Genomic DNA, 24,906 nt, shown 5'->3' on the forward strand with positions numbered 1-24,906 from the left:
GTCTGTTTCTTACAGGTACCTGATAAGACACAGACGTGGTGGCCCCGGCTGGCGAAGACCCAGCACATCAGTCTGCAGGACGTAGCTGGCACACACTTCATGCTCTGCACACCTGTTGCCTATGCTTTCCCCACTAAAATTTCACTAAATGCCAATTATGCTAATTATAAATGTAAAGTAATGGCCATCAGTTACAATTATGCAAATAAGGTCAAGCTAATTGGTTGGGAATGAGCCTCCATTCAGGGTTAACAGACTTTTTAAATTAATTGAAGTTCCTCTGTTAGCTCTGCAAACTGGGACAAACTCCTACTAACATTTAACTCTGACAATGTATGAACGGAAGTGAAACTGAGGTGGCTCACGCAATTTAACAAACCTGGCAAAGGTGGATGAAAGCTGAGGAGTGGAAACGAGTGAAAATTGGTCACGCGAAAATCAAAGGCTCCATCATAACGGAGGCACGTCAGGTCAGAGCATCTGAAGAACATCTCTGATTAATGCTAGTTTTAACCCTTCACTTCCTGAACCTCTGAAACCCTTTCAAAAACCATACGTGAAAATCAGAGTTGCCATCATAATCCTATACGGATTATCTCTTGTAGCTGTTGTGTATACTGTTGTGTCGTCTGGGTGGGTCTTAGTGTTACCCCACACTGAAGCTGACTGCCCCGTGGTTACTGATATTACCCCACACTGAAGCTGACTGCCCCGTGGTTACTGATATTACCCCACACTGAAGCTGACTGCCCCGTGGTTACTGATATTACCCCACACTGAAGCTGACTGCCCCGTGGTTACTGATGTTACCCCACACTGAAGCTGACTGCCCCGTGGTTACTGATGTTACCCCACACTGAAGCTGACTGCCCCGTGGTTACTGATGTTACCCCACACTGAAGCTGACTGCCCCGTGGTTACTGATGTTACCCCACACTGAAGCTGACTGCCCCGTGGTTACTGATGTTACCCCACACTGAAGCTGACTGCCCTGTGGTTACTGATATTACCCCACACTGAAGCTGACTGCCCCATGGTAACTGATATTAGCTAAGCACATCAGCAAGTGAAGTACATAACTCAGCACATAACGCCAGTAGAAGATTACAGCAACAAAGAAGAGGACCTGATAGAGACCACCTGCTCCTCATCACTGCTCTTGAGCTCTGTGGACGACCTGTAGGAGGACATTCCTGGAGAATGGACAGCGGTGAGGGTGGAGGCCAAGGACAGGGCCTCAGGCCTGTGAGAGGAGGTGGTGGAGAAGATGGGAGCAGGTGGGTGCAGCCCAGAGGTGATGGAGGAATCAAAGAGAAGAGCCAACAGAATCTCCAACAGCTTCTCATTCACGCCCCTCTCACAACAGATGCACAACAAAAGCTTATTGATCCATGAGGCTAGTAAAATGTCATGTTCGCAACAAGCAACACGAATGCGCACACACACACACACACACACACACACACACACACACACACACACACACACACACACACACACACACACACACACTGTGCTTCATGGACCGCAATCATGCAATTCTGCACTGCAAGCTGTAAATGCATTTTTTTTTCTTGAGATCCCCATAATAAATAAACATAAATAAATAAACAACACAAACTGCATTGAGGTCCGTACTGAGTGCTATTCACTGAACTGTAAGTGAGCAGGAGGAATTAATGCAACAACGGCATCAGTGTTTGTGCTGGCAGGTGTTCCCTCAGGGTGTCATCACAGTGCTTTATCTCAAAGGAGCACCTGGCCTGGCCTGATAGCACATCAGTGCAGTGGACAGAAAACGTCAATCGCACTAGTGGACCATAAACTGACCATTACCATAAAAACAGGCAAGCAATGAAAAAAGGAGAGGGAGAGAGAGAGAGAGGAGGAGGTGAAGATATAAAGAACCTAGAAAGAGAAAAGGGGATGAGCATTGGTGAGAAATAGTTAATAGTGAGGAGAAAAGGAGGGAAATAGAGAAAAGAGAAAGCAAAAGAGAGAGAGAGTGAGGACCAGATACAAACAATTGTTTGCCTTAAAGGCGGAGCCTTGTCAGTGGGGTGTCAGGGCTTCAGACGGGCTGTGTTAAAACATTAGTGCTCACTGTCACAATCAACCTTAAGGATTATTAATAATAATTAAACAACCAAATCAGCCATTGTTAACTGTTATGAATAACCAATCAGCTGTCAGAGCCCGGGAGGGCGTTCTTCCCCGGCGTGTCCGTGAGACCGCTGCCCCGCCTCGGTGGAGAACACAGCCACTCTCTGGAGCAACAGACTCAGGTTGAATCTCCATTTAGCGCAACACATGTCACTGTGCCCTGATTAAAAAGCCGAAAGACCACAAGCCACTTAATCCCCCCCGCCGGAGAAGTGCAGGAGCTGACAGGCAGGGCAATAAATTACAGCCCCAACTCCACCCCCACCCTCTCCACCCCTCCCCTCTCCACCACGCCCCCTCCACCCCCTCATCCCCCACCCTGCCCCCGCCCTGCCTGTCTCCTCCAGAGACTGGAGCTTTAGCCTTCAAAGAATTACTGTGGAACACTACATCACTGGAGGACTCTCTCTCATGCCCGACACACTCCAATGCTCCTCACACACACACACACACACACACACACAGCATAACCACTGCACCCCCAGGGATACAGAAACAGACATAGAAAAGTCTCTGATTCTGACAAGACAAACACACACATGCATACACACACACACACACACACACACACACACACACACACACTCACACACACACCCCTATGACTGATTTTCACTTGCCCTACCACTGATCTGTATGCAGGAGAACTCCATGAGCAACATGCAAATCTTCAACTCTAAAACGACACTGCAGAACACTCTCAAACAACGCTAGACCTGATGAAGAAAGACATCCTGTCATCAAGTCATCTGCTGTCTTCTGTCTAAGTGTCTCTGAAAGTAGCTGCCTTGACTAGAAAGAAGCAATCTGAAGTTTCAAACACCCACACAAGCATACGCACGCACGCACACACACACGCATGCACATAGATATTCCGCACTAAGTGTGGAAGCGATTCATATCTTTTCAAGATTACCACGGCACATAGTACAGAGCCATCTACAACGTGCCATTAAAATGCCATTAAAACTAATAGTGCAGTAAGCGTGGTGTTATGTAATTGTAGAGAACGTTCCGGCAGCGATCGCGGACAGATCGGCGGGCGCAGAGCACTCACTCACCTTTCCCGAGGAAGCCCCTCCACATCTTCCCCGAGACGAGAACCTCAACGGCAGACGGATTAGGTGTCTTTGTGGTCAAAAAAGAAAGGAGTGGAAGAAAAGAAAAAGAAGGCAGTGGAAAGCACGTGAGCTGGAGAGAGAGAGAGAGAGAGAGAGAGAGAGGGGGAGCGTGTGGAGAGCGTGCCGTGGAAGGACTGGTGAGGGGGCAATGCTGTGGTCCCACCTCTCTGCCTTATCTTCTGCCTTATCTTCTGGGTGACACAACGCTGTTTAAGATCAATACTCCACCCCAGCTGCTAACACAACGCCTCATTTCCTCTCCCAGTGGAAATGTGTGACTCTCCGACACCACGCTCACACAGGACTTACACACTCTCTCCCACACATACTCACATACAGAGGCAAGGCGCTAGAGGGAAGAGGAGGAGGGGAGAGAGAGAGAGAGAGAGAGAGAGAGAGAGAGAGAGAGAGAGGAAAAGAGAGAATGAAGATGGAAGAATGAGAAAGTAGAGAAACAGGTAGAAGACATAAGAGGGAAAGAGGGATTTTACAAGTAGGAGCTACAGAAAAAGAGTGAGCAAGATAAAGAGAGTATGAAAAAGAGACAGAGAGAGGACAGACAGAGATAAGGAGACAGAGAGAGGACAGACAGCTAATTTCACTGGCTGTGCTGATATTTACTGATGTGAGATGTGATGTAGATGTTTACACATTTACGACACTGGTGAGAAAGTAACACTTTACTCTTTCCTCATTGGTGATTTTCCGTGTCCCGTGTCCACATACAAGCAGTGGCTACAGTGACTGACGACCTGAACGTGAGTGATGGATACAGAATCGCTGCTGCCGCATTTCAGCTACTGTAACCAGCTCCACCGCTCCGTCACCGCGACAACGGCCTACACATTCACCCAGGCAACCTCCCCTGGGGGCGTGGCATACACCTGCTGGAGGCGTGTCCAGCCGGGAGGGAGGTGAACATAAGAGATGGACATGGACTTCTGTTACAGGTGAACAGGTGACAAAATCAGCTGAAATGTGTCTCCCACAATTTGACACTCACGGGTAAGTGGACACTGCTGTGTGTGTGTGTGTGTGTGTTTATCGAGGGCTCTGGCACATCAGTCACACGCTGAAACTGAACCGCCCGGCGGTGGAATGCGGACAGCGTGGGTGCGGTGGATATGGGGAGATGTGCCTTCACCCACTCAGGCCTCCCGTCCCGCATACATGTTAATTAAACGGCCAACGAGAAGGTAAGAGGAGCTACCAGTGATGTTCAGCTCAGAGCTACATGAAGGCTCACATCACCAATACAGTAACAGCCTGTCATTACACTAGATATGGGGGGAGCTGTAATTACCAATAATTGGGAGACATTTGAGTAAAACTACAGCATTGTGATCACTGTAGCACGTATTTTAGATTATCTAACTAATGGAGTAATTAATTTATTACCCCTTTATACTCCAAGGACCCACGAGGACCTTCAGACTCACTAATCACTACATACCTGTTGTGTTTCAATGTGTTCATGCTGTAATTCACAGAAGGTATTGAATAATATGCCTTAAAGTGACTAACTTCAACAGATCACTAATACTGAATACAGCAGTAGTACTACTGATCACTAATACTGAATACAGCAGTAGTACTACTGATCACTAATACTGAATACAGCAGTAGTACTACTGATCACTAATACTGAATACAGCAGTAGTACTACTGATCACTAATACTGAATACAGCAGTAGTACTACTGATCAGCTTCATCCACATATCAGTTTTCCTTTTGAAAATTCTACAGTTTCTGATGGTAGCAGAAGGTCAGAACCATTCGCTGAGAAGGACATTGATGACGCAGCCATTTAATGTCGGTCCATTTAATGACTAGTCTCCATTTGTTGGTATCCATTTAAACTCGTACCCTGAGCTCTCTTTAAGAGCTTTAAATGCTCCTAACGCTGAACTGCCAAACTAATACTCATCTCACAGACCGCAGTGAGCTGAAGGGACACGCAGTCATCTGCTGAAGAGCAACCATGGGCAAATCTATTAGGCTTAAATCCTTTATTAATGAAGTGTCACACCTCTGGAGTGGGATCCTATTGTATTCTTCATCACCTGACCCCCCCCCCCCCTCTCTCCCTCCCTCCAACTCCATCCCTCACTCCTTCTCCTCTCATTCTGTTCACCATAATTCTCCCTCATTTATCTGCCTTTCTCTGTGGAACCAACTCTTTCTGAATATGCCGTCTGCGTCTCTCTCCATCTCTTTCCGCTCTCTCTGCTCTCTCTCTCTCCCTTCTTCTCTCCTCTCGCTCTCTTCCCCTCCTTCACTCCCTCCTTCTCTCCTCTCTCTCTCCCTCCTTTTCTCCCTCCTTCTCTCCCTCCTTCTCTCCCACTCCACTGAATGCTGCCTCACTTTGTAGATAAACTCTTTCTAAACGGACAGCAGTTGTGCTTGGCCAGCACCCACTGTAAGCCCCGCCTCTTTCTGTAAACCCCGCCTCCTTCTGACAGCTGCCGGACAGATTGAACCTCCCACTCCACAAACCCCTACAGTCTGTCCCTTCTGAGCTACTCCTAATCAGAATAAATTGATGATTAGTGATATTCATAAATCATCATTTGCTTCAAACAGCAAAGCCACCAACGCACAGGCGATGACACTGGCTCCAGTAACCCCAGTTTAAAAGCCTCTGGGTTCAACTCAACGCACCAGTACACCCATCCCTCCTAATTAGGCTCCCTGGTTGTGTGAGCAGGTGAACTCATTAAAGAAATCAGCTGGTGTTACTGAAATACTTGCACATACAAATGACCCCTGTATGCCTATAGAAACCAATGCAATTTGATTAACTCCCTTTAACATAGAAAACTGTGTGGAGGAAAAAAAAAAGCTTTTGGCTCAAACAGAACGCTGGATGTGAAGACTGGCAGGTGGATGAATGTGTGTGTCTGTGGGTTCAGAGCAGGAGGCCCAGAGGAGAACCGTGGAGCCCAACACCCCGAGGCTGTGCTGCAGACATGCAGCAAACGACAGCTATGACCCTCGAAACTCCCGCCAAGCACAAACTGCAGGCCCAGAGCAGAGGCGGAGGACACAGTGGTGTGTCCCTGGTGATGTGTACCCCCCTCCACACACACACACACACATACACACACACAAACACAAACGAACCACAAGCAACGTTTCAGTACAGCTTTCACTGCAGTGAGCGCACAGGTTTGTGTGTTTGTGTCTGGAATGGGGACTTGCTTAAAAAAATTAATAAACACTTCCTTTTGTTGATTAGAATATATGCGCTCATTTTTCAACATCAAAGAAAAAAAACACAAAGCTACAATTCAAACTGATACTAAATCCAAGAGTAGAGCAGCCCCAGGAACCGAGAACAGGGGGACCCAGGGGGCGACTTCACCACGCAGGCACGTAGGGGCGTGGCCAGAGGGAGAGGAGGACAGAAATAAATGAAAGACCGTCCCAAAGACGAATGAGAACTAAAGCAAGGGACGTCTACCAGAAGGGATGAGGAGAGAGGGACAAGGAGAGAGGGACGTCTCCCAGAAGGGACGAGGAGAGAGGGACGTCTCCCAGAAGGGACGAGGAGACAGCCCCCCGATGTCCACTGTCCTCACTAGGTTAGCCGGCACTCGGCGTGGTTCACGTCAAGCCTGTGAACACCCCCTGCTGTGCCATTGTGAACGCTGTACACGTGTGCCCCCCCCGCTGAGCGTGAGGCTGGACCAACGCTGCTACCGGCCACAACACATCTGATGGCGTCAGAAGGGCAAACCGCCTGTGCAGATTCACACTCATGCAGAACATTCAAATCTGCATATTTGCATAATTTCTGATGCTCAAACGGGAGTCGTGCCAAGATGAAACAAGTCAACAAACAAATCCTTCCACAAAGCCTGGGACATGCACTCCCTCCCTCTGTCTCCTTCTCTCAGTCCGTCTCCCTCTCTCCGTCTGTCTCCCTCTCTTCCTCCCTCCCTCCGTCTGTCTGTCTCTCTCTCCCTCCCTGTCTTTCTCTCTCCCTCTATCTGTCTCCCTCCCTCCCTGTCTCTCTCTCTCTCTCTCTCTCTCTCCACCTTCTACCCTCTTTCTTTCTCTCTTCCTTTCTCTCTGTCTCCTCCAACCTTTACTGTCTCATTTTAATATGTTAAGGTGAACCTACAGAATAGTGTCAAAACTCCTGATGTGACGCCCCAGACACACATGGCCATAACAACCACCATTTTGATTTTTATTTGGATGAAGGCCCGTCTCGCTAGTCCCGGGGATTCTGGGATGGAGCTGGTTCCCCTGGTCTCTGGAGTCACTGAGCGTCGGCATCTCTGGTGTGGATCGCTGCAGATATCTAATCAATTCCAGTTCGTGCTCCACTGGGTGGTGAAAATCAGCAAACAGAACACAGCCGCGTACACCGTTAAGATGGAGCATCCCGGATGGGCGGTGAAGCGGCGTTATGAGCACACCACAAGACCAGTCACCTTGACCCGTTCATCACGGGACCACCCAGAGCAGACGTTCCGCACAGCAGGACATTGGGCTCTGCCAGGATCAAAATGCAATCACCACAGTTGGAAAAGTAAGAATTAGTGGAACATGCTTGCACACACATCCACACACACACACACCTCCCCACTAACTCGTAGCATGCCACTCTTCATTATATGAATCTCAGTGAAACCCATGACTCAGACGGCACCTTTATCAAGAACGGGTCATGAAGCAGGTTTCACCCGTCTGGAAGATCAAGCAGACAGTAGAGAGAACATTTGTTAGCACTTAGCAGACTTAGTCAAAGAGAAACACTGAAAACAAATACCTCCTATATTAAAAGCAAATTAAGAGAGAGAATCAAAGAATGCTGGCACAGGAAGGAAAATCAAATCATGAACATGATTGGCTCGTTTATGCCAAAACATACGAATGGCCATTACTCAAGATTTATTTCCAGTAGCTTTAATGGCTTTGTGGAAAATATTGCCTTCACCTCTGATGAACCTCCCTCACGTATTTATACAGCAGGGTGTGAACCAACTCACTCAAAAACCTTTGAGACACCAACATTGCCATCTAGTGGACACCAAGACAAAACCTAGAATTAAAACATGAGGTACCACAGCCTAACACACACACACACACACACACACTCTATTATTGCCATGTCCACTAGAAATGAGCAGATGTATAGCTCTCATTGGTCACAGTTCTGTGGTCATGGCGATTGGAGTTAGTTACTGTGGCGACAGTGTGCAGTCCCGCCCCTCTGTGGCGGTATGACTGCTGTAATTACATATAGCAGCTCAGGCTACAGCAGCTGGAGGCCATGCGCTCAGATCCCTCCATACAGAGACTGGCCCCAATGCATTGTGGTCAAATATTGTGTGTATGATACTCGATAATAGAAACATCTGTAAGATCAGACAAATGAGATTTTAAAATATTTTTGAAGTTCAAACCTGCAGCAACTACAGATGTAGAGAACTACGAGGTTAAATAATTCCAAAGAATGAACTGGACCTACAGAGGAGGGAGCACTCTCTCGTTTACACACACTATTGCCCCGTTTAATTACCCCAGGGCCCCGTCTTACATACCCCAGAGCCTGGTTCTCATACCCCAGGTCCCTGTTCTCATACCCCAGGGCCCCGTCTTACATACCCCAGGGCCCCGTCTTACATACCCCAGGGCCCTGTTCTCATACCTGGATACTCTAATTCATCTTATATTTAAAAGGTCCAGTAAGAAATACTGTTCATTACTGTCCAGCAAATCTTATGGGCACATTTGGTATATTGGTCCTTTTTCTGGAACCTTCTAAAGGTAAATGCTGGCAAAAGCTGGTGTATGATGGGGAATGTTGGTATGTGTGGAGGAATGTTGGTGTGTGACGGATGATGCTAGTGTTTGTTAATCTTTGGGTCAGAGTGTTTGGACACACACTGGTCTTGTTCCAACACTGCACAATCCTCCTGCACACAGATGCCATCATCCTGTGGTAATATGTTGCAGAAACGCAGAAGGGAAGGACACGTGGCTGTTTCCATTACGGAACACTCCCATCTGATCACCGCACAAACGGCACAAGCTGGATATCATCACACCATCCACGACTGCAGCCAAAGGACCAAAAAACACACCAGATGACAGACGTCCATGAACCCAAACGCACACACACAGACGCGCAAACACCCACACACACGCACACACTCACAGACACAGACAGACATGCACACAGACACAGACTCGTAAAATAAACTTCTGTGAGCGTCCACACAATACGCAGATCTCACATGGGCTCTTCACTAGCCAATACAGGACTTTACTTTACAGATGAACATAGAGAAATACATCCACTGCTGCAGAAGGATTTAGGATCATTCCACTGTAGCATCTTCTCTCTTTCTACACGCATTTGCTAGCAGGGCCTCTGGGAGACAGCGCAGGACACACAGGGCACGCAGGACACACAGGGCACGCAGGGCACCATCAGCAGATTCCTGCCACACGTCCAGGCACCACTGGTCTTGTCTGATTTCCTTTCTCAGAGGGGTGTGTGTGTGTGACTGGTTTATGTATTTAGACTGTGCTTTGGTTTAGGTTTGGCCCGGATGTAGTTTGGTCCCCCTCCAAGCGCCTCTCATGGCTTAACAGTATTGCTAGCTGGGTCTCATGATCCATCATCTTCGTAATTGTTTTATCAATGTTGCACGTTAGGCAGCCATGCCAGAACAGCTCAATGAAGTCAAGATCTAACTGCAGCTGACTGGACCATATGAGAGAGAGAGAGAGAGAGAGAGAGAGAGAGAGAGAGAGAGAGAGAGAGAGAGAGAGAGAGAGAGAGAGAGACAGACAGACACAGACAGACAGACAGACAGACAGACAGACAGATAGACAGAAACATAATGCACTAGTTTAAAAGACTAGGGTTAGTGTTCAAGACTGAGTTGTATATAAGCAACTGGAACTGGAAACTGATTGCATCTTAATTCACACTGAATATGTGCATCATTTATTTAATCTCTATGTGTATTAATATTAAAGTTGAGGAGTTCTTTAATTTAAACATTGGTATGTTTTTGTGTAATTCCAAATGAATCAAATCAAATTATCAAATGCAATGAAATGATTCATATGCTCAAATTATACAATGAATCATCAGTCTGAGCAAAGATGAGGCTGGTGCCTGATATAGGCATTCTGGTTTTAAATGCGCTTTAAAATAAATACTTACTACTGAAATACTTTCAGTAGCCTTTCATTTCCCGTAATACTAATTGTATAGTAATTGTACTAACAACAATAATAACCTCTCTCTAAATCACTGTCTCTTCCTCTCATGCATAAACACACCAAACACTGACGTGTGTGAGCTGATATTTGCTCACATCTCAAGGAGAAAAAAAACTGATAAATTAACTAAGTAGGTGGGAATTCACACTGAATCTCTTCACTCTTCACACTGCGGTCTATGCGATCGTACAGTCACACATGCAGCCTGTATCTTCGCTGGATGATTCCTGCTCTTCGTCACCGAGTCACTCGAGCGTGCAAACTGGAGGGATTTTTCCGTTCCTCACAGCCGCACTGCCTCATGTCTGTACAGCACACGCTACTTTTCCACGAGCTCAGGCAAAGGTTCTTCACTACCGCGCTGACACCACGGCGACACGTCGTCATGGGCCCGCCGCTACAGAACCTACCCTGGTGTCACGCTGGGTCTTTCTCCCTAGCGACAAACCAAAACAGCCTCAGACTTGTTTGAACGTGGAGGTTAAGTTGTAAACTGACCAACGCTCATTTGGACTCTGAGACTCATGAAGAGAACAGCCAGTAAACACACAGGAACCACTCTGGACTCTTCCCTGGGTTTTATTCTCCATCTGCCTGGAGCAGTTTGGTGCCTCCCACCAAGTAGGAGGGTGACGCTCTCACCCGCCCGGCTGGGGAGCACAGCGTGATGTCAATCTGCACCACATGCTAATTCTCTCAAGAACGTGCTAGACAGAGTCCCAGAGCTTTTTGAAACACTGTGTTAGAATTTAGCACATCATAAGCAAGAGACAGTGTCATCCTCTCAGAGAAGTAATAATAGTAATGATAGTAAACCCCAGATTTACTCCAGGTATTTCTGTGTTGTCTACCATTAACAGCTGCACAATACCACTAAGGAAATTTTGTTAAACCAGCACTAAAACACACACACACACACACACACACACACACACACACACACACACACACACACCCACCCCAAGAGAGAGAAAGGGAGATAGAGTGAGAGAGAAAGAGAGAGAGAGAGAGAGAGAGAGAGAGGGAGGGAGTGAGGGAGGGAGACAGACAGAGAGCGCAGGAGAGAGAAATTGCTGAGAGGAAGGTTTGTGAGACAACTTTAGCATCACGGATGCTCACACACCCACAGAGCACAGGGTGACATCATAGAAAACAGGCATGGGTCTTTCCTCCCATCCTGCAGGGGGCGATAGCATCCTCTCAGGGGACCGCGGCAGGTGGACCAGCTTACCCGTGCTACTGCTGACAGTGTGAAGTGGAGGAGGGGCACTGCCACTGCTGTTAGCACTAGCGCTGGCGTTGGCCGGCGGGACCTCCCCGTGGTTGAGCTGCTTCACCCGGCGCAGGTGGGACTTCCCGTTGTAGTGGGTCTGGGCCTGGGCAGCCGAGTTCAGCTGGATGTTACAGACTTCGCAGAGCGAGTAGAGCAGCTTCTTCCGCGCATGAACGTCGGCCAGGCCGCTGGACGCCTCCTCCTCCAGCTCCACGCAGGCCGGCAGCGGGAAATAGGGAGGTGGGCTGTTCTCCATCAGCTGAGCAGGGCTCAGAGGAGTCTTCATACCTGCAGCGAGGGAGAACAAGCAAGACAACAAGAGAAAGTCAAACAGGAAGCAGCGCAGAACAGCGCCAAGCCAAACCCACAGGTGTCCAAAATTCCACAATGAAGACTCACTGTCTAAATTTAAACACTGTGCTTCACAGTGGATCCTTGAGCAGCTGAATTTACATCCGAAAATTCAGTGAAGTGGAGTGGGAGGTTAGATGGTATGTACAGTAGTTAAACGAGGTCTGAGAGGACGGATGTTTGGAACACGTCTCTGTGTGTGTGTGTGTGTGTGTGTGTGGGCTGGGAAGGTCAAAATCTCATGGAGCGACCACATTTTCCTGCTGCGATATTTTTTGCAATAAGTAAAAAATCCACATAGCCCAGACAACTCATCTGAAACATCCATGCTCATCTGCAAGATAGGAGTGCAAAAAGCGGCAAAAAAACCCCCACATATTTCCGATACTCTCCAATATCACTATTGTAAAGGACAGTATCGCGATATCTATTAACTAGCAATATATCACCCACTCCCCCTTGCTTGCTTGTGGCTCAGCTCAGCCTGCGTTTGGCCTCTTGGCTACAACAGCAGTTGCCAAGCCAGGCTTGACCTCCAGTGACCATCTGTCACCCTGAGGAAGAAGCCCGCTCACGTGGGGCTCACGCAAGGCACACCGCATAAGGGGGGGGGCACAGATACGGAGGTAAACAGACGGAAGAACAGAGGGAGAGGAAAGAGGTTAGAGAGCTAGAGGAGAGAAGGGGAGAGAGAGAGTCCACTCTTTCCACCCAGAGGTGATGTGCGAGTTCATAAAAGGGGCTTACTGCATGTGTAGTGTGAGCTCTGGGCCTCTCGTGAATTACACAAAAGGTTGAGCAGTGATCAGTCTCGCACCCTGAGGTCTGATATCTGGTGTGGACCAGAACAGTTGAGTCAGATCTTGAAAAAATGGCTGTGGGTGTGATATCTATATATCTATTACTGTGGTTGTGAGATAGAAAGTGGGAGTGTGTGTGTGTTTGAGACAGAGTGAGAGAGAGGGTGAGGAGTGAGAGGGGGTGAGAGTGTGTGAACACGTACAGGCTAGGCACTCCATGTGGCCCTTCCTGGTCAGTAATCCCGCGGACGCACAGGCGATAATCTCTGCATGTAGCTGCACGCTCTAATCCCACAGATAGACCCTCACTGTCTCCAGCTACACGACATACCGATCCATCAACCATCTCACATCAGCCAAGATGCCACGGCTGACCTACTTTGTGGTGGGAAAGAGAACCGGGGGGGGGGACAGAATGCTGCAGTACTGGAGTTCAGTGGTGCTTGACCCGCCGTACAGGATCTCTAACCAGGAGGGAGACATGGTGGACTGTGTGCAGACAGGCAGACATACGGGGGAACCTTAAGGTGCACACTTGCACCTAACAGAGTGTGTGGCGGGTGATACACAGGGTGGGTTTAAGAGAGTGGTACCAGTGGTGGTAACAGGGTGTGCAGAAGGGGTAACAGTGTGTGGAGTGGTGGTAACAGATTGTGTGGAGAGGGTAAGGCCTTCACTGTAGGATAAATACAGAAGAGGGTGGTCCAGGCATCACTGTCCTTCGCATCATTTAATCAGACCTCCATATAATCTAATCAGACCATGGTGCCAAAGATCACATTTCCCTCAGCTCTCTATCAGCAATAATCTGCCTTCCTTAAGAGCAACGCTACCTGCTGTTTCCCTTACAGGGCGATTTCAGTGGACATGTATTGGTAAGTAGTGGACAACAGCAGCAGTGACAGGGTTCAGCTGGGGTCAGAGGTCGTAAGGTGACAGACGGGAACGGGGTGTATAGTTGGAGTGATAGAGTGCAAAGTGATTGGGTGTATCAGGGTGTAAAGTGAGTGGCAGTGTGACGGCTAGTAGGATTTGCCCCGCAGGAGTTCTATCACTCAATGACCGTGTCAGTCTCACACACACACACACACACACACACACACACACACACACACACACACACACACACACAGACGTCCAGACAAGCGAGTCCGTAGCTAATCACTCACAACTAATCCACCCCAGTCACCTGTGACAAGCACCAGCACATCTTAGCACATCTCCTACAGAGAGCAGATTAAAACCTACTGCAGCGGTTCCCCTGAAGAGGCCGTTTTACTGGGAGGAACGGCAGAGAGTCCCACGCTGTGCATTAAACACCAGCATGCACCTGGCAGGCTGATTCACACACCATCAATGCTGGCTGCAGTGTGTGAGGAGAAAAGTGGAAACGACTCCAGGAATCAGTATTCAGGGATTAGCGCTGACATCTGAACAGATCGATGAAGGGAGAAAGGCCTCACCTGCAGACACTTCTGTAGGAGCAAAGCTCGTGATTTCTCTTTTCCTCTCCGTCTCCCCCAGCCAGACGTGTTTTCAGGATGAGAAGCAGGAGGTACAGGAGAACACAGAGAGACCATAAAACCCAGTACCGTCGGGTCAATGCACCACTCAGCCCAGGACAGCTCAGCCCTGTCCAGACAGGTATGTATGTGCGTATCCAGTTCAATCCCAGCTCAAACAGGAACTGAAAAATATCCATCTTCTTCCCACCCACACACTTATTCCCTCTAGTAGAAGCCGAGGGCTCTGACGTACCGGAGCTTCTGAGGAAGCATTAGACCGTCACGCTTGCCAGATGGCACAGCGAGAACTCGATCACTTCAGGTGCTTCTAGAAGTTCTTCCATACTGACTCAACACAAACATCATCCAGCTTTCTTTAGAATGTTCCAGAAAAAAACAACCAACCAAATGAACTTGAATGAATGATTCTAGAAAAGATTCTAGAGACCTATTACCAGTAGTGAGGCACGGGACCAGTGTGAGGCGAGGCACGGGACCAGTGTGAGGCGAGGCGAGACACGGGACCAGTGTGAGGCGAGGCACGAGACCAGTGTGAGGCGAGGCACGAGACCAGTGTGAGGCGAGGCGAGGCACGGGACCAGTGTGAGGCGAGGCACGGGACCAGTGTGAGGCGAGGCACGGGACCAGTGTGAGGCGAGGCACGAGACCAGTGTGAGGCGAGGCACGGGACCAGTGTGAGGCGAGGCACGGGACCAGCTTACTCTTTTGTGTTACTCTACTACAGCTGTGGACTTCTTTGAAATCTCTTCTCTATGTGTATACCAGCCATTCTATTCCACTGTCTATTGAATTTCAACACATGCAGGCCTCATTTTGCTTAATGAATTACTGAGTGGTGTTCCCCAAATCATATTTATTTGAAGACTGCTGGGAAGCGAGCCAAGGTACATGAACGCCATGCAGGTCTAATATGAATTTGCTTTCTTTGCATTATTCGAAGTCTAAAATCACTGCTTTTTTATTTTACCAGCTGCAAATGTTCATTTTTTCCCCAAACACATCCCTATAAATAGTTAAACCAGAGAAACCATGGATTCAGTTTTTCCAGAGCTCTATGATCTGAAGATTTCTGCTCTGTATCATTTCTGTCCCCATGATCCTTCCCTACGTGTCTATGTTGGTCTGTGTATGGTCTGTTTCCGTGTGTGTCTAGTGCAGTCACCCCACACCGAGCAGGCGTTCCCCAGAGCACAACGCACCGTCCCGAGGGCCAAGGGGGGGGACCACCCTGCTGAACACAGGGTTTCCAGCATGGCCACTGTGGAATGAGTTTCCCCGGAGGGGCGATTACCAGGTGCTGCTCTGTGTGGGGGGCGGGGTGAGCCTTCCCTCCGGATGTGTCTGTTTTTGTCTGTATACGCCCAGTTTCTGTGTGTGTGTGTGTATTTCTTGGTGTGTGTGTGTGTGTTCGTCTGTGTTGCTCGTGTTGTTTGTCACACCTGTCTCTGGTCTTGTTGTTGTGATGTGTTCTGTCTCGTTAGTATTCGTGTATTTAAGTGGGAGTGTTGTCTACATTGCTTGTTTGTCAGTGTCTTTGCTGTACATGGTTCTGATAGCGCTAATATACGCTAATAAATGTTAATAGACGCTAATATAAATAAAGCGTGTTCATCCTGCTCTCTCCTCAGCATCCTGTCTCAGACTCGCACATTACAAGTTCTAAACAATTTACAACATTCAGACAGGTGTCTATTTTAAATATTTAGAAACATACCACAGAAATGTACTAATCAGTGGGCTAAACTTCATTAATCCATGACACAGATAATGAATGGTGTTGTCATTAAACATAATTCAAATAACCATTAACCTCAGCAAGCCATACAGGGGTCAAAACAGCAATTCAAGGTTAATGGAAAATGTAATGCATTAGGAGAGAGATACTGGGAGAATGTCCCTGCAGCATAGCAGTATGTGTTTGGGTCTCACTTCTAGAAAACACAATTCTCATTTTATTCTCTACAATTCCAGAGGGCAGAGGCTCCACAATCATGTCTCATTTTGGTGATTCTGATTGGTTGTGCACCTCACTTGTCAGACTCTTTTTTAATCAGCTAGGAGAAAACGAGAAATCCGTGTCTGGAACATGAACGGCCCGTCCCTCAGAGGACAGGAAACAGGTACCACCATTGTCTGAAAGTCCAGACCTCCCTCACCATTCCAGAACCTTCTCTTCCAACACCTTCCTCACTCAGCAGGCCTCAACAGTGTCTTACTAGCATACAGGTTGACACACTTGCCAGATTACATTACTGCCATAGCCAGTAACACAAGCAAATCACTGAACAAAGCTATAAATATTCATAACTTTGTTCTGAAAACAAGACCATCAATATTTAAACATACAGAGTGACAGGAAAAAAATGAATCTGTGAAACTGATTGGCTGACAATAATTTCTCCTCCATATCTAAGGCGCTGGTCACTGTGTAGGACTGCCTGTGTGTTTGTGAACTCCACTTACGGTTTAGCTGAGCACCTGTGAGTGAGAGGTTTGGGCCTTTGATCATGTCAGGGAGGGAGAAAGGGTCAAAGGTGAGTCTTGAGTCCCAGTCTCCTTGTGACGGAGGGTGAAGGGTATTCCCAGCTCACTTTAGTGGGTACCCTGGGAACTCTGCTCACAGTCATGTCAATAGGGAGATTTAAAGAACAGATGACAGAGAGTTAATCAAGCTCTCAAAGGTCATAGCACGAAGATTGCATGGCAATGAGAGTGGGAGCGAGAGAGAGAAAGGGAGAGAGGGGGAGAGGTGTGGACAAGAAATGCAGAGATAGGGAGAGACATTCATCCAGAGGAACCTGGTAAACTGCACTGCTATCTACACTCCGCAGCCACTTTATTAGACACACTCATTTGTTAAAACAAATATCCAATCACATGGCAGCAACGTAGGTGTGTGGGTGTGGTCAGAACGAGCTACTGAAGTTCAAACCAAGCATCAGAATGGGGAAGGAAGCTGATTTGAGTGACTTTCAACGTGTCATGGTCATTGGTGCTAGTCAGGCCTGCCTGAAATTTTCAGAAACTGCTGATCTACTGGGATTTTTTTCTCTTGGGTTTACAGAAAAAGAGAAAATATCCAGTGAGTGGCAGTTCTCTGGGAGAGCTGTGAGAGGAGAATGGCCAAACTGGTTTGAGCTGGTAAAAAGACAAACAGTAACACAAGTAACCACTCAACTCAAAACACATCAAACCTTATAGCCGATGTGCAACAGCAACAGCAGATCACACTGGACAACTGAGGCTACAAATCACACAGGTTCTCCAAACATGGACACCAGAAGATCAGTCTGCCTGGTCTGACGAGTCTGGGGTTCTGCCACTACATCCCATTAGCCGGGTCAGAATTTGGCAAGAACAGCATGGATCCATCCAGCTGGTGGCGCTGTAATGGTCTAGGGCAGAGGTGCCCAATACGTCGATCGCGATCTACGAAGGAAGTGTGGGTAGATCGCAAGACATTAAAAAGTAGTGGATGAATGACAGGCTATCGTCCATCTGCACTGACGGTCTAGGGTTTGACACACGACACACAAAAAAAAAATTGTTTTGCATTATTATAGTAGGTAGATCATTTTGACTTGGTCAACTTATAAGTAGCTCGCAAGCTGGAAAGTTGTGGGCAACCCTGGTCTAGGGGATATTTGGGGCCTTTGATACCAACGAAGCATCGTTTAAACACCACAGCCTACCTGAGGATTGTACATAGCCGTGTCAATCCCAGTACGACCACAGTGTACACATCTTCTGATGGCTACTTCCAGCAGGATAATGCACCATGTGACAAAAAGATCAAATCATCTCAAACTGGTTTCCTGAACGGGACGATGAGACATTCACAGTCACCAGGTCTGATCCAGTATAGCATTGTGGGATGTGCCGAGAGAGTCACATCATGGATCAACAGGCAAAAACTCTGCAGGAACCATGTGGTACTACCATGACGATATGGACTAAAACCTGAGAAATGTTTCCAGCACCTTGTTGGATTCAAGGTCAACACATACAACCCATTCATACTAGCAAGGAGCACTCAATAAAGACTAGTTAGTGTACTTGGCAACCTTTTCCTCTTTATCCTATACTGGTACAAGTAGATTAGTCAGTCCACGCACGCGCACACGCGCGCACACACACACACACACACACACACACACACACACACACACACACACACACACACACACAGACAGACATGGTACAAGTGTAACTGTAGTTCATTTTAAGTGCACGGAGTGAGAGTGAGGGGAAGGGAGAGAGAAAGACCCTCTGAAAAGAGTTCATAGAGAGACCAGAGTGTTGGCGTTTTTCATTTAGAAACTACATCTTAAAGCCACATGGGTGGTGTGGGCAGCAGGTGGGCTGTAGAGCCCTGTGTTTGGGAATGTGGAGAAGGTGGAGAAGCCTTCTCCTGGTGGAGAAGGTGGAGAAGCCTTCTCCTGAGCGTGGTCGCCATGGGCAGCAGGGCTGCAAACACACTGGCTCCATTATTAACAAACTGCAGTGTGAGTCACAACCACACAGGGAAAAACGAATCACACCCATTACTAACAAACCACCAGGACTCCCCACAGAGTAGAGCAGAAAGCCTGACACAGAGAGACAAAGAACAACTCACAAAGAAACAAAGGATGCAAGAACGTAAGCAGGTGTGGACGTTTACTGGCGGGTCTGTGTGCGAGCACAGAGGTCCACCCTCAACACACGGCCTCTCTCCTCTCTGCTCCTCCGTCTACGCCACTCGTGGTGCCATCAGAGAGGGAGGCGTAAACAGAAGACGTGGAGCAGCTCACACCCAACCATCCTTCCACCTTCAGACACGCGGAGCAGGAGTCCAGCGTTAAAAGCACCCTGTGCTCCAGATGGTGGCCCACCTCACTCTACCACCGAAGCAGACCCAGGAAACAGTGCCAAGAAACATAACCAGTGTAAGCTTTTTGGCTTACTGTGTGTGTGTGTGTGTGTGTGTGTGTGTGTGTGTGTGTGTGTGAGACATCTGGAGGGGCGGAGGTAAACTGCTGCAGTAATAGGGAGTTACGCAATTATGCCATTTCTCCACCTCTCTCTTTTTCTTTTAAACATCACACACACACACACACACACACACACACACACACACACACACACACACCTCAGGGAGAGACTCTGAGATCCCTGGCTAAGCTAATGGCTGTCATGTCTGAACCGGGTCTACTGCTACTACGTTCAGACTGGGAGTCTGAGTGAGGGTCTGAGTGGAACCAGCACATGGATCGGTAACATCTGATCTCGCGTCTGATCTCACAGTGCTGTGATGAAAACTGTAGAGGTTTGAAGCCCATGAGAAAGAGCTCGTGGAGGGTGATAAGATCAGGAGAACTGGACAAAACCCACAATCCCTCAGCCATGTACACTGAGGGAGTCCATTATGCTGAATGCTGGAAAAAGAACAGATTAAATCTGCTTTGTGAGGAAAAAAAAACAGCTCAGGTCACACCATGGCGGTCTGATATCAGCAAACTCAGCATTCGTCCTGACCAGACCGAACACTGATGAACACTCGTTCTAATCAGAGATGTCCGGGAGGACTCACAGGCTGCTCAAACCCGTCCCACATTCATGGGAAAATCTTGTTTATACGTAATTTAAAGTGCCCTGTTTCCAACTCAAGGCTTTGTGATAAGGGTTTTTCTGTTAAAAAAACACTAATGGAATAATATATGAACCGTAAATAAATAACATGGCCAAATCAAGATAAGCATCCACTGAGGGTAAACATTCCATCATTTGAGAGAGAGAGAGAGAGAGAGAGAGAGAGAGAGAGAGAGAGAGAGAGAGAGAAAGAGAGAAAGAAAGAGAGGGAGGGAGGGAGGAGAAAGAGGCAGATAAGAATGTGGAGAACGAAATTGAGGCGAGAGTAAGAGAAACAATGGCAGAAAGCTAGAGATGAAGCCAAAAGAGACAGACAGGGAGAGACAGACAGACAGACAGACAGACAGACAGACAGACAGAGATAGTCAGCAAGGCATCCAGAAGAAAGAGAATGGAGAAAGGAAACATACAGGGAGAGGATGTGTGGAAAAAAGGGATGGGGAGGAGAGGGGAGGAGAGATGAGGAGAGGGAGGGGAGGGGAGGAGAGGGGAGGAGAGGGAGGGGAGGGGAGGAGAGATGAGGAGAGGGAGGGGAGCAGAGGAGAGAGAGGAGAGACTGATTCTCTATGGGATCTGGCCTTTCCAACCCCACAACTGTTACCAGATGTACAATTCAATCAGAGATCAGAGACAACGACACACATGTACGGACACAACACACTCAGTTTAATATAACACAAACAGAGCGCACAATATCAACACAAACCACTCACAAGAAATGTGTCCAGGCAGCACATCAACACAAAAACTAATAACATTTTCATGAACATATTTGGCTTTAGCGAAGTCAAGGTCAAAGTCCACTTTAATATTATATCCATGGAGTGGATGACAGAACTCTGGAATACACTGCAGTAAATGTGCCATTCAAATGCAGGAGGATTTGTGGGAAGTGGAGTTTTTGATGGATGCCCACAGGACTGGTATTTTCCCCACTGCCATGTCCAGGCATGCAAAAAACACAGAGCTGTCTGAAAATGTCTGCCACTCTTGAACAGGCCCAGTGTTCAGCGCACACCTACTCACAGCACAGGAACTATAAACAACTGGGCGTTGTGGGCATGCCGTCTCTCGGCAGACGGAGCGGAGGCACACAGGTGTGTGTAGGGCGAGGTTGACATGGTCTCCCCTCTGCAGCAAACACCACCAGCGGGAGTGCGGGGGAGGAGTCTGTACTCACCACACCTCCACCCACACCACAGTGAGATCACCAGCTCCACCTTCCAGCTGAACCTTCAGGATACTACAGTCGGGCAACAAAACAATCAGTTTTTCCTTCTGCTGTTAAATCCGTGATCTTTGTATGGATTTGACACATAAAGAACACAATTTAAGTAGCTCCAGAAGGCGTCTTTATAAAAACGGATCATTAGCGTAAATCCAGGGAGAATTAGGAGGTCTTCGCTCTCCTTTTTATTAAGTATTCACAAATACACGGCAGAGGGGAAAAACAAACAACTGCTCAGCAACCCGTTTCTAAATGCGTCTGTTCACTTCTGGAAGCCAGAAGGCCGAGTGTGAATGAGCGGAGCTGATGTGCTGTGAGGAGCCTGCAGCTAGTGGTGCTCCCTCCGCGGGGTGAGATTAAACGCCACCACTCCCTCCCGCTCCTGTGAGCCGGAAGCTTCAGCTCCCTCACAACCCTTGGCTGATCCCCTGAACATCCACGCATTTCTCCAGCGGCGCTCAGCCGTCTGGATTTGTTCGGGCTCAGGCTCATCCTGACGGAGCGGTGCGCTGGGGAATAAAGCCGGCGCCCGCATGCGTTACTGCCGCTTCAGTGCCAGACCAAACACCCTGGAGCCGAGGTGGCGTTTAACGACACCACCATTGACGTCTCACCTCGGCCCGAGACCGGAGGTCCAAAGGCGACGGACGTTCCAACGCTGAGCAGTGTGTGTGTGTGTGTGTGTGTGTGTGGACATGGAGCACGTCCTCCGTTGGAGGAGCCCCTGTGAGACCGGAGCATAAACCCTCCGAGCACCAGGACAGACGCAGGTGCCACAGAGGAGCCGTGAGGAGACGCCCGGGTGTAAGACGGGACAAGCAGCTGGCGCACACCAGGACGAGCATCAGCAGGACGGGAGAAGCTTCGGGGATGTCCCTGCCTCTAACCTCCGCATCTGTGATCCGGACCGCACGGCGTCCGTACGCTGTCCTCTGCGTCCCCCCCCACCGGGCTCTCGTGTCCTTGTACCACACACACCTGCCGGTCCACCATAATGATCTGTCCTGGCAAAATGATATATGAGGTAGATCTGAAGCCAGCAGTCACCTTGACAGAAGCACCCAGCCCAGAGAACAGAAACATTGACACACATGAGCTATTCTGGGTAACATAGGACAATGGTGTGATAATCCTTGTAGCTAAATTTAGAATGTGTGTGTAGTTATATATATACAAATATAAACATAGACACACAGAATGTGTGTGTAATATATGTGTATGTATGTATAGACGCAACTTTCCTATTCTGTTACATATGCAGGCTACTGGGTAATACAAGACAATACAATAAGAGGAAGAGAGGAGAGGGGGAGAGGGAGAGGGACACACTGGAGCGGTGGAGTCAGACCACCAGGGAATGTTTGTGGTTTGTACTTGTTTATTTGAACCGAGGGTCAGGGAATGCGACACGGTCAGACCCAAACAGCTTCCTCTCAGACGCTCTCAGCTTCCAGACACAGGCCGAACGTGACGGCGTTGCTGATTGAACACAGCATGCGGTTTGTGGGCAGGGCGGGGCAGGGGGCGGGGCAGGGGACGGGGGCGGGGCAGGGGGCGGGGGCGGGGCAGGGGCAGATAGGGGGGAGCAGATGAAGCAGCCGGTGTGACGGCTCGTCTGCTGACAGCTTCGGCTTGCCTGGCCACCCAGACAGAGAAATCCCCGCCCTGGAGGAAGCCCCGCCCACCTCGGTAGGAGACCACGCCCAGCACAGCACCCAGGGACAAACTGGCCCAACACCACCATCAAACCTTTAATGGTTTATTCACTTTGATGTGATGTTCTGGACATCATGTAAGGTTTCAAAACCTAGCCAAAAAACATGAAAGATGCTGTCACCAAGGTGCAGGACACACACACACACACACACACACACACACACACACACACACACACACACACACACACACACACACACACACACAGTGTGTGTCCCAGGACAGATTCTTTACAGAGACAGGAGGTGGAAACTGGCCAGGCCCGACTCCTAAGACCACAGGATGGAAGCAACAGAACTCGCCCCAGCATGGGCTACAGATCACGTAATCACAGAGAGAGAGAGAGACCACGACAGACAGACAGACAGAGAGAGAGAGAGACAGGGACACAGGGAGAGACAGACCACGACAGACAGACAGACAGAGAGAGAGACAGGGACACAGGGAGAGAGAGACAGACCACGACAGACAGACAGACAGACAGAGAGACAGGGACACAGGGAGAGAGAGACAGATAAACAAAGAGACAGAGAGAGAGCCACTATGGTTAAGCGACCTTGTTGGTGGACATCTTAATTAACTTAGTCCGCCTCCACAGAAAACAGATGGAATAAGAATACAGAGGACAGGATGAATTATTTAAAAGGCTACAAAGACAAGCCAGGAAGGCAGTGAGGATCGTTAATCAATCAAACATCCCCCAAAACAGCGAGCGTTAAATGACAAAGAAAGGGTCTAAAGTGTAAACAAGCCAGAGAAGATTGTGCTGCTGATTTAAAATGGAGAGGCAGAATATGTGGCCAAATGTTGACAGGACAGGGCAGATATTCAATTACTCATAGCTCAATTACTCATAGCTCGTGTTTGTTTCTTATGGTTACATTTAGCTCTTATGTGTCAATCAGCAGGACTGATGTACAACATCCTACACAGGCCACCAGCACAAAGGGGTAATTCAAACTGCCCCACGGTTCAGGGTAGTGACATCATGTCCTGTAGTGGCAGGATGTGTTTCCCGTGTGAACGCACCCAAACAGGCTGAGCCAGGCTCTGTGACATCTGGCATCGTCGTAGTGGACTGTGGCACCTGTGACGAGGCCTGCACAAAACAGCCCTTCCAACACACACATCCAGCAGGCAAACGAGCAGAGCGCTGAGCTCATCAACACATTAGATGATGTAGCAGCTCTCAAAAATCAAAACAGACAGAACTAATCAAGTCAGACCAGAGTTCGGTGCACCTCTATCCAGATAATATCCAATGAAGTCCCTCGTCATGCCCCAGCAGGTCTGAACTGACCAATGAAACGCTATGTAATGCCATTCACACCTGTGCGCAGGAAGACAAAGCGGATCACAGGTCGAAGGCGGTTTATAATCCCGCCCACTGGGGGAGGAGGAGACAAGCACTAATGGGGATTACTGCTGATATCATAACAGCGTGCTAAAAAGGGTCGTGCTCCGCCCCACAGCTGTTCTGCACCTGGCCATCGGCTTTAACCTCATAATTATCCACAAGCTGGTAATCCATCACTGACCAATCAGCTCACAGAGGCGTGCATCCACAGGCCGGCTGCTAACCTAGTTGTGGAGCCCCTAGTGCCATAATTTGTACCTCTGTGCAACCAGATTACTCTTAATCTAAACAGTTTATGTCCTCACTGGAGGGATAATCTCAAAGACCACGGGGTCAGCTATGTAGGGACAGGTGTTCCTTTTGCTTCTGAGGGGGCATCATCATCTCCTGTATGAAGGCGATAACATCAGTGACAACAGCATCTCAAGTAGGAGCTGAACAGCAGAACTTTGCAGTTTGATCCTTGTGAAACACCCCTGGCGGACCCC

At 48.5% G+C, this 24,906-nt stretch overlaps 1 protein-coding gene across 1 annotated transcript in view; it reads right to left on the reverse strand.

Moving 5' to 3' along the window:
* znf385b (zinc finger protein 385B) overlaps positions 1 to 24,906 on the reverse strand; it is a 94,199-nt gene that overhangs the window by 58,481 nt on the left and 10,812 nt on the right. The window contains 1 exon segment of the mRNA XM_077002326.1: positions 11,768 to 12,097. Coding sequence (XP_076858441.1) covers positions 11,768 to 12,095 — 328 coding nt within the window. The 5' untranslated portion in view covers positions 12,096 to 12,097.

Source organism: Brachyhypopomus gauderio, chromosome 4 (genome assembly GCF_052324685.1).
Source record: "Brachyhypopomus gauderio isolate BG-103 chromosome 4, BGAUD_0.2, whole genome shotgun sequence".
NCBI classification, from domain to species: domain Eukaryota; kingdom Metazoa; phylum Chordata; class Actinopteri; order Gymnotiformes; family Hypopomidae; genus Brachyhypopomus; species Brachyhypopomus gauderio.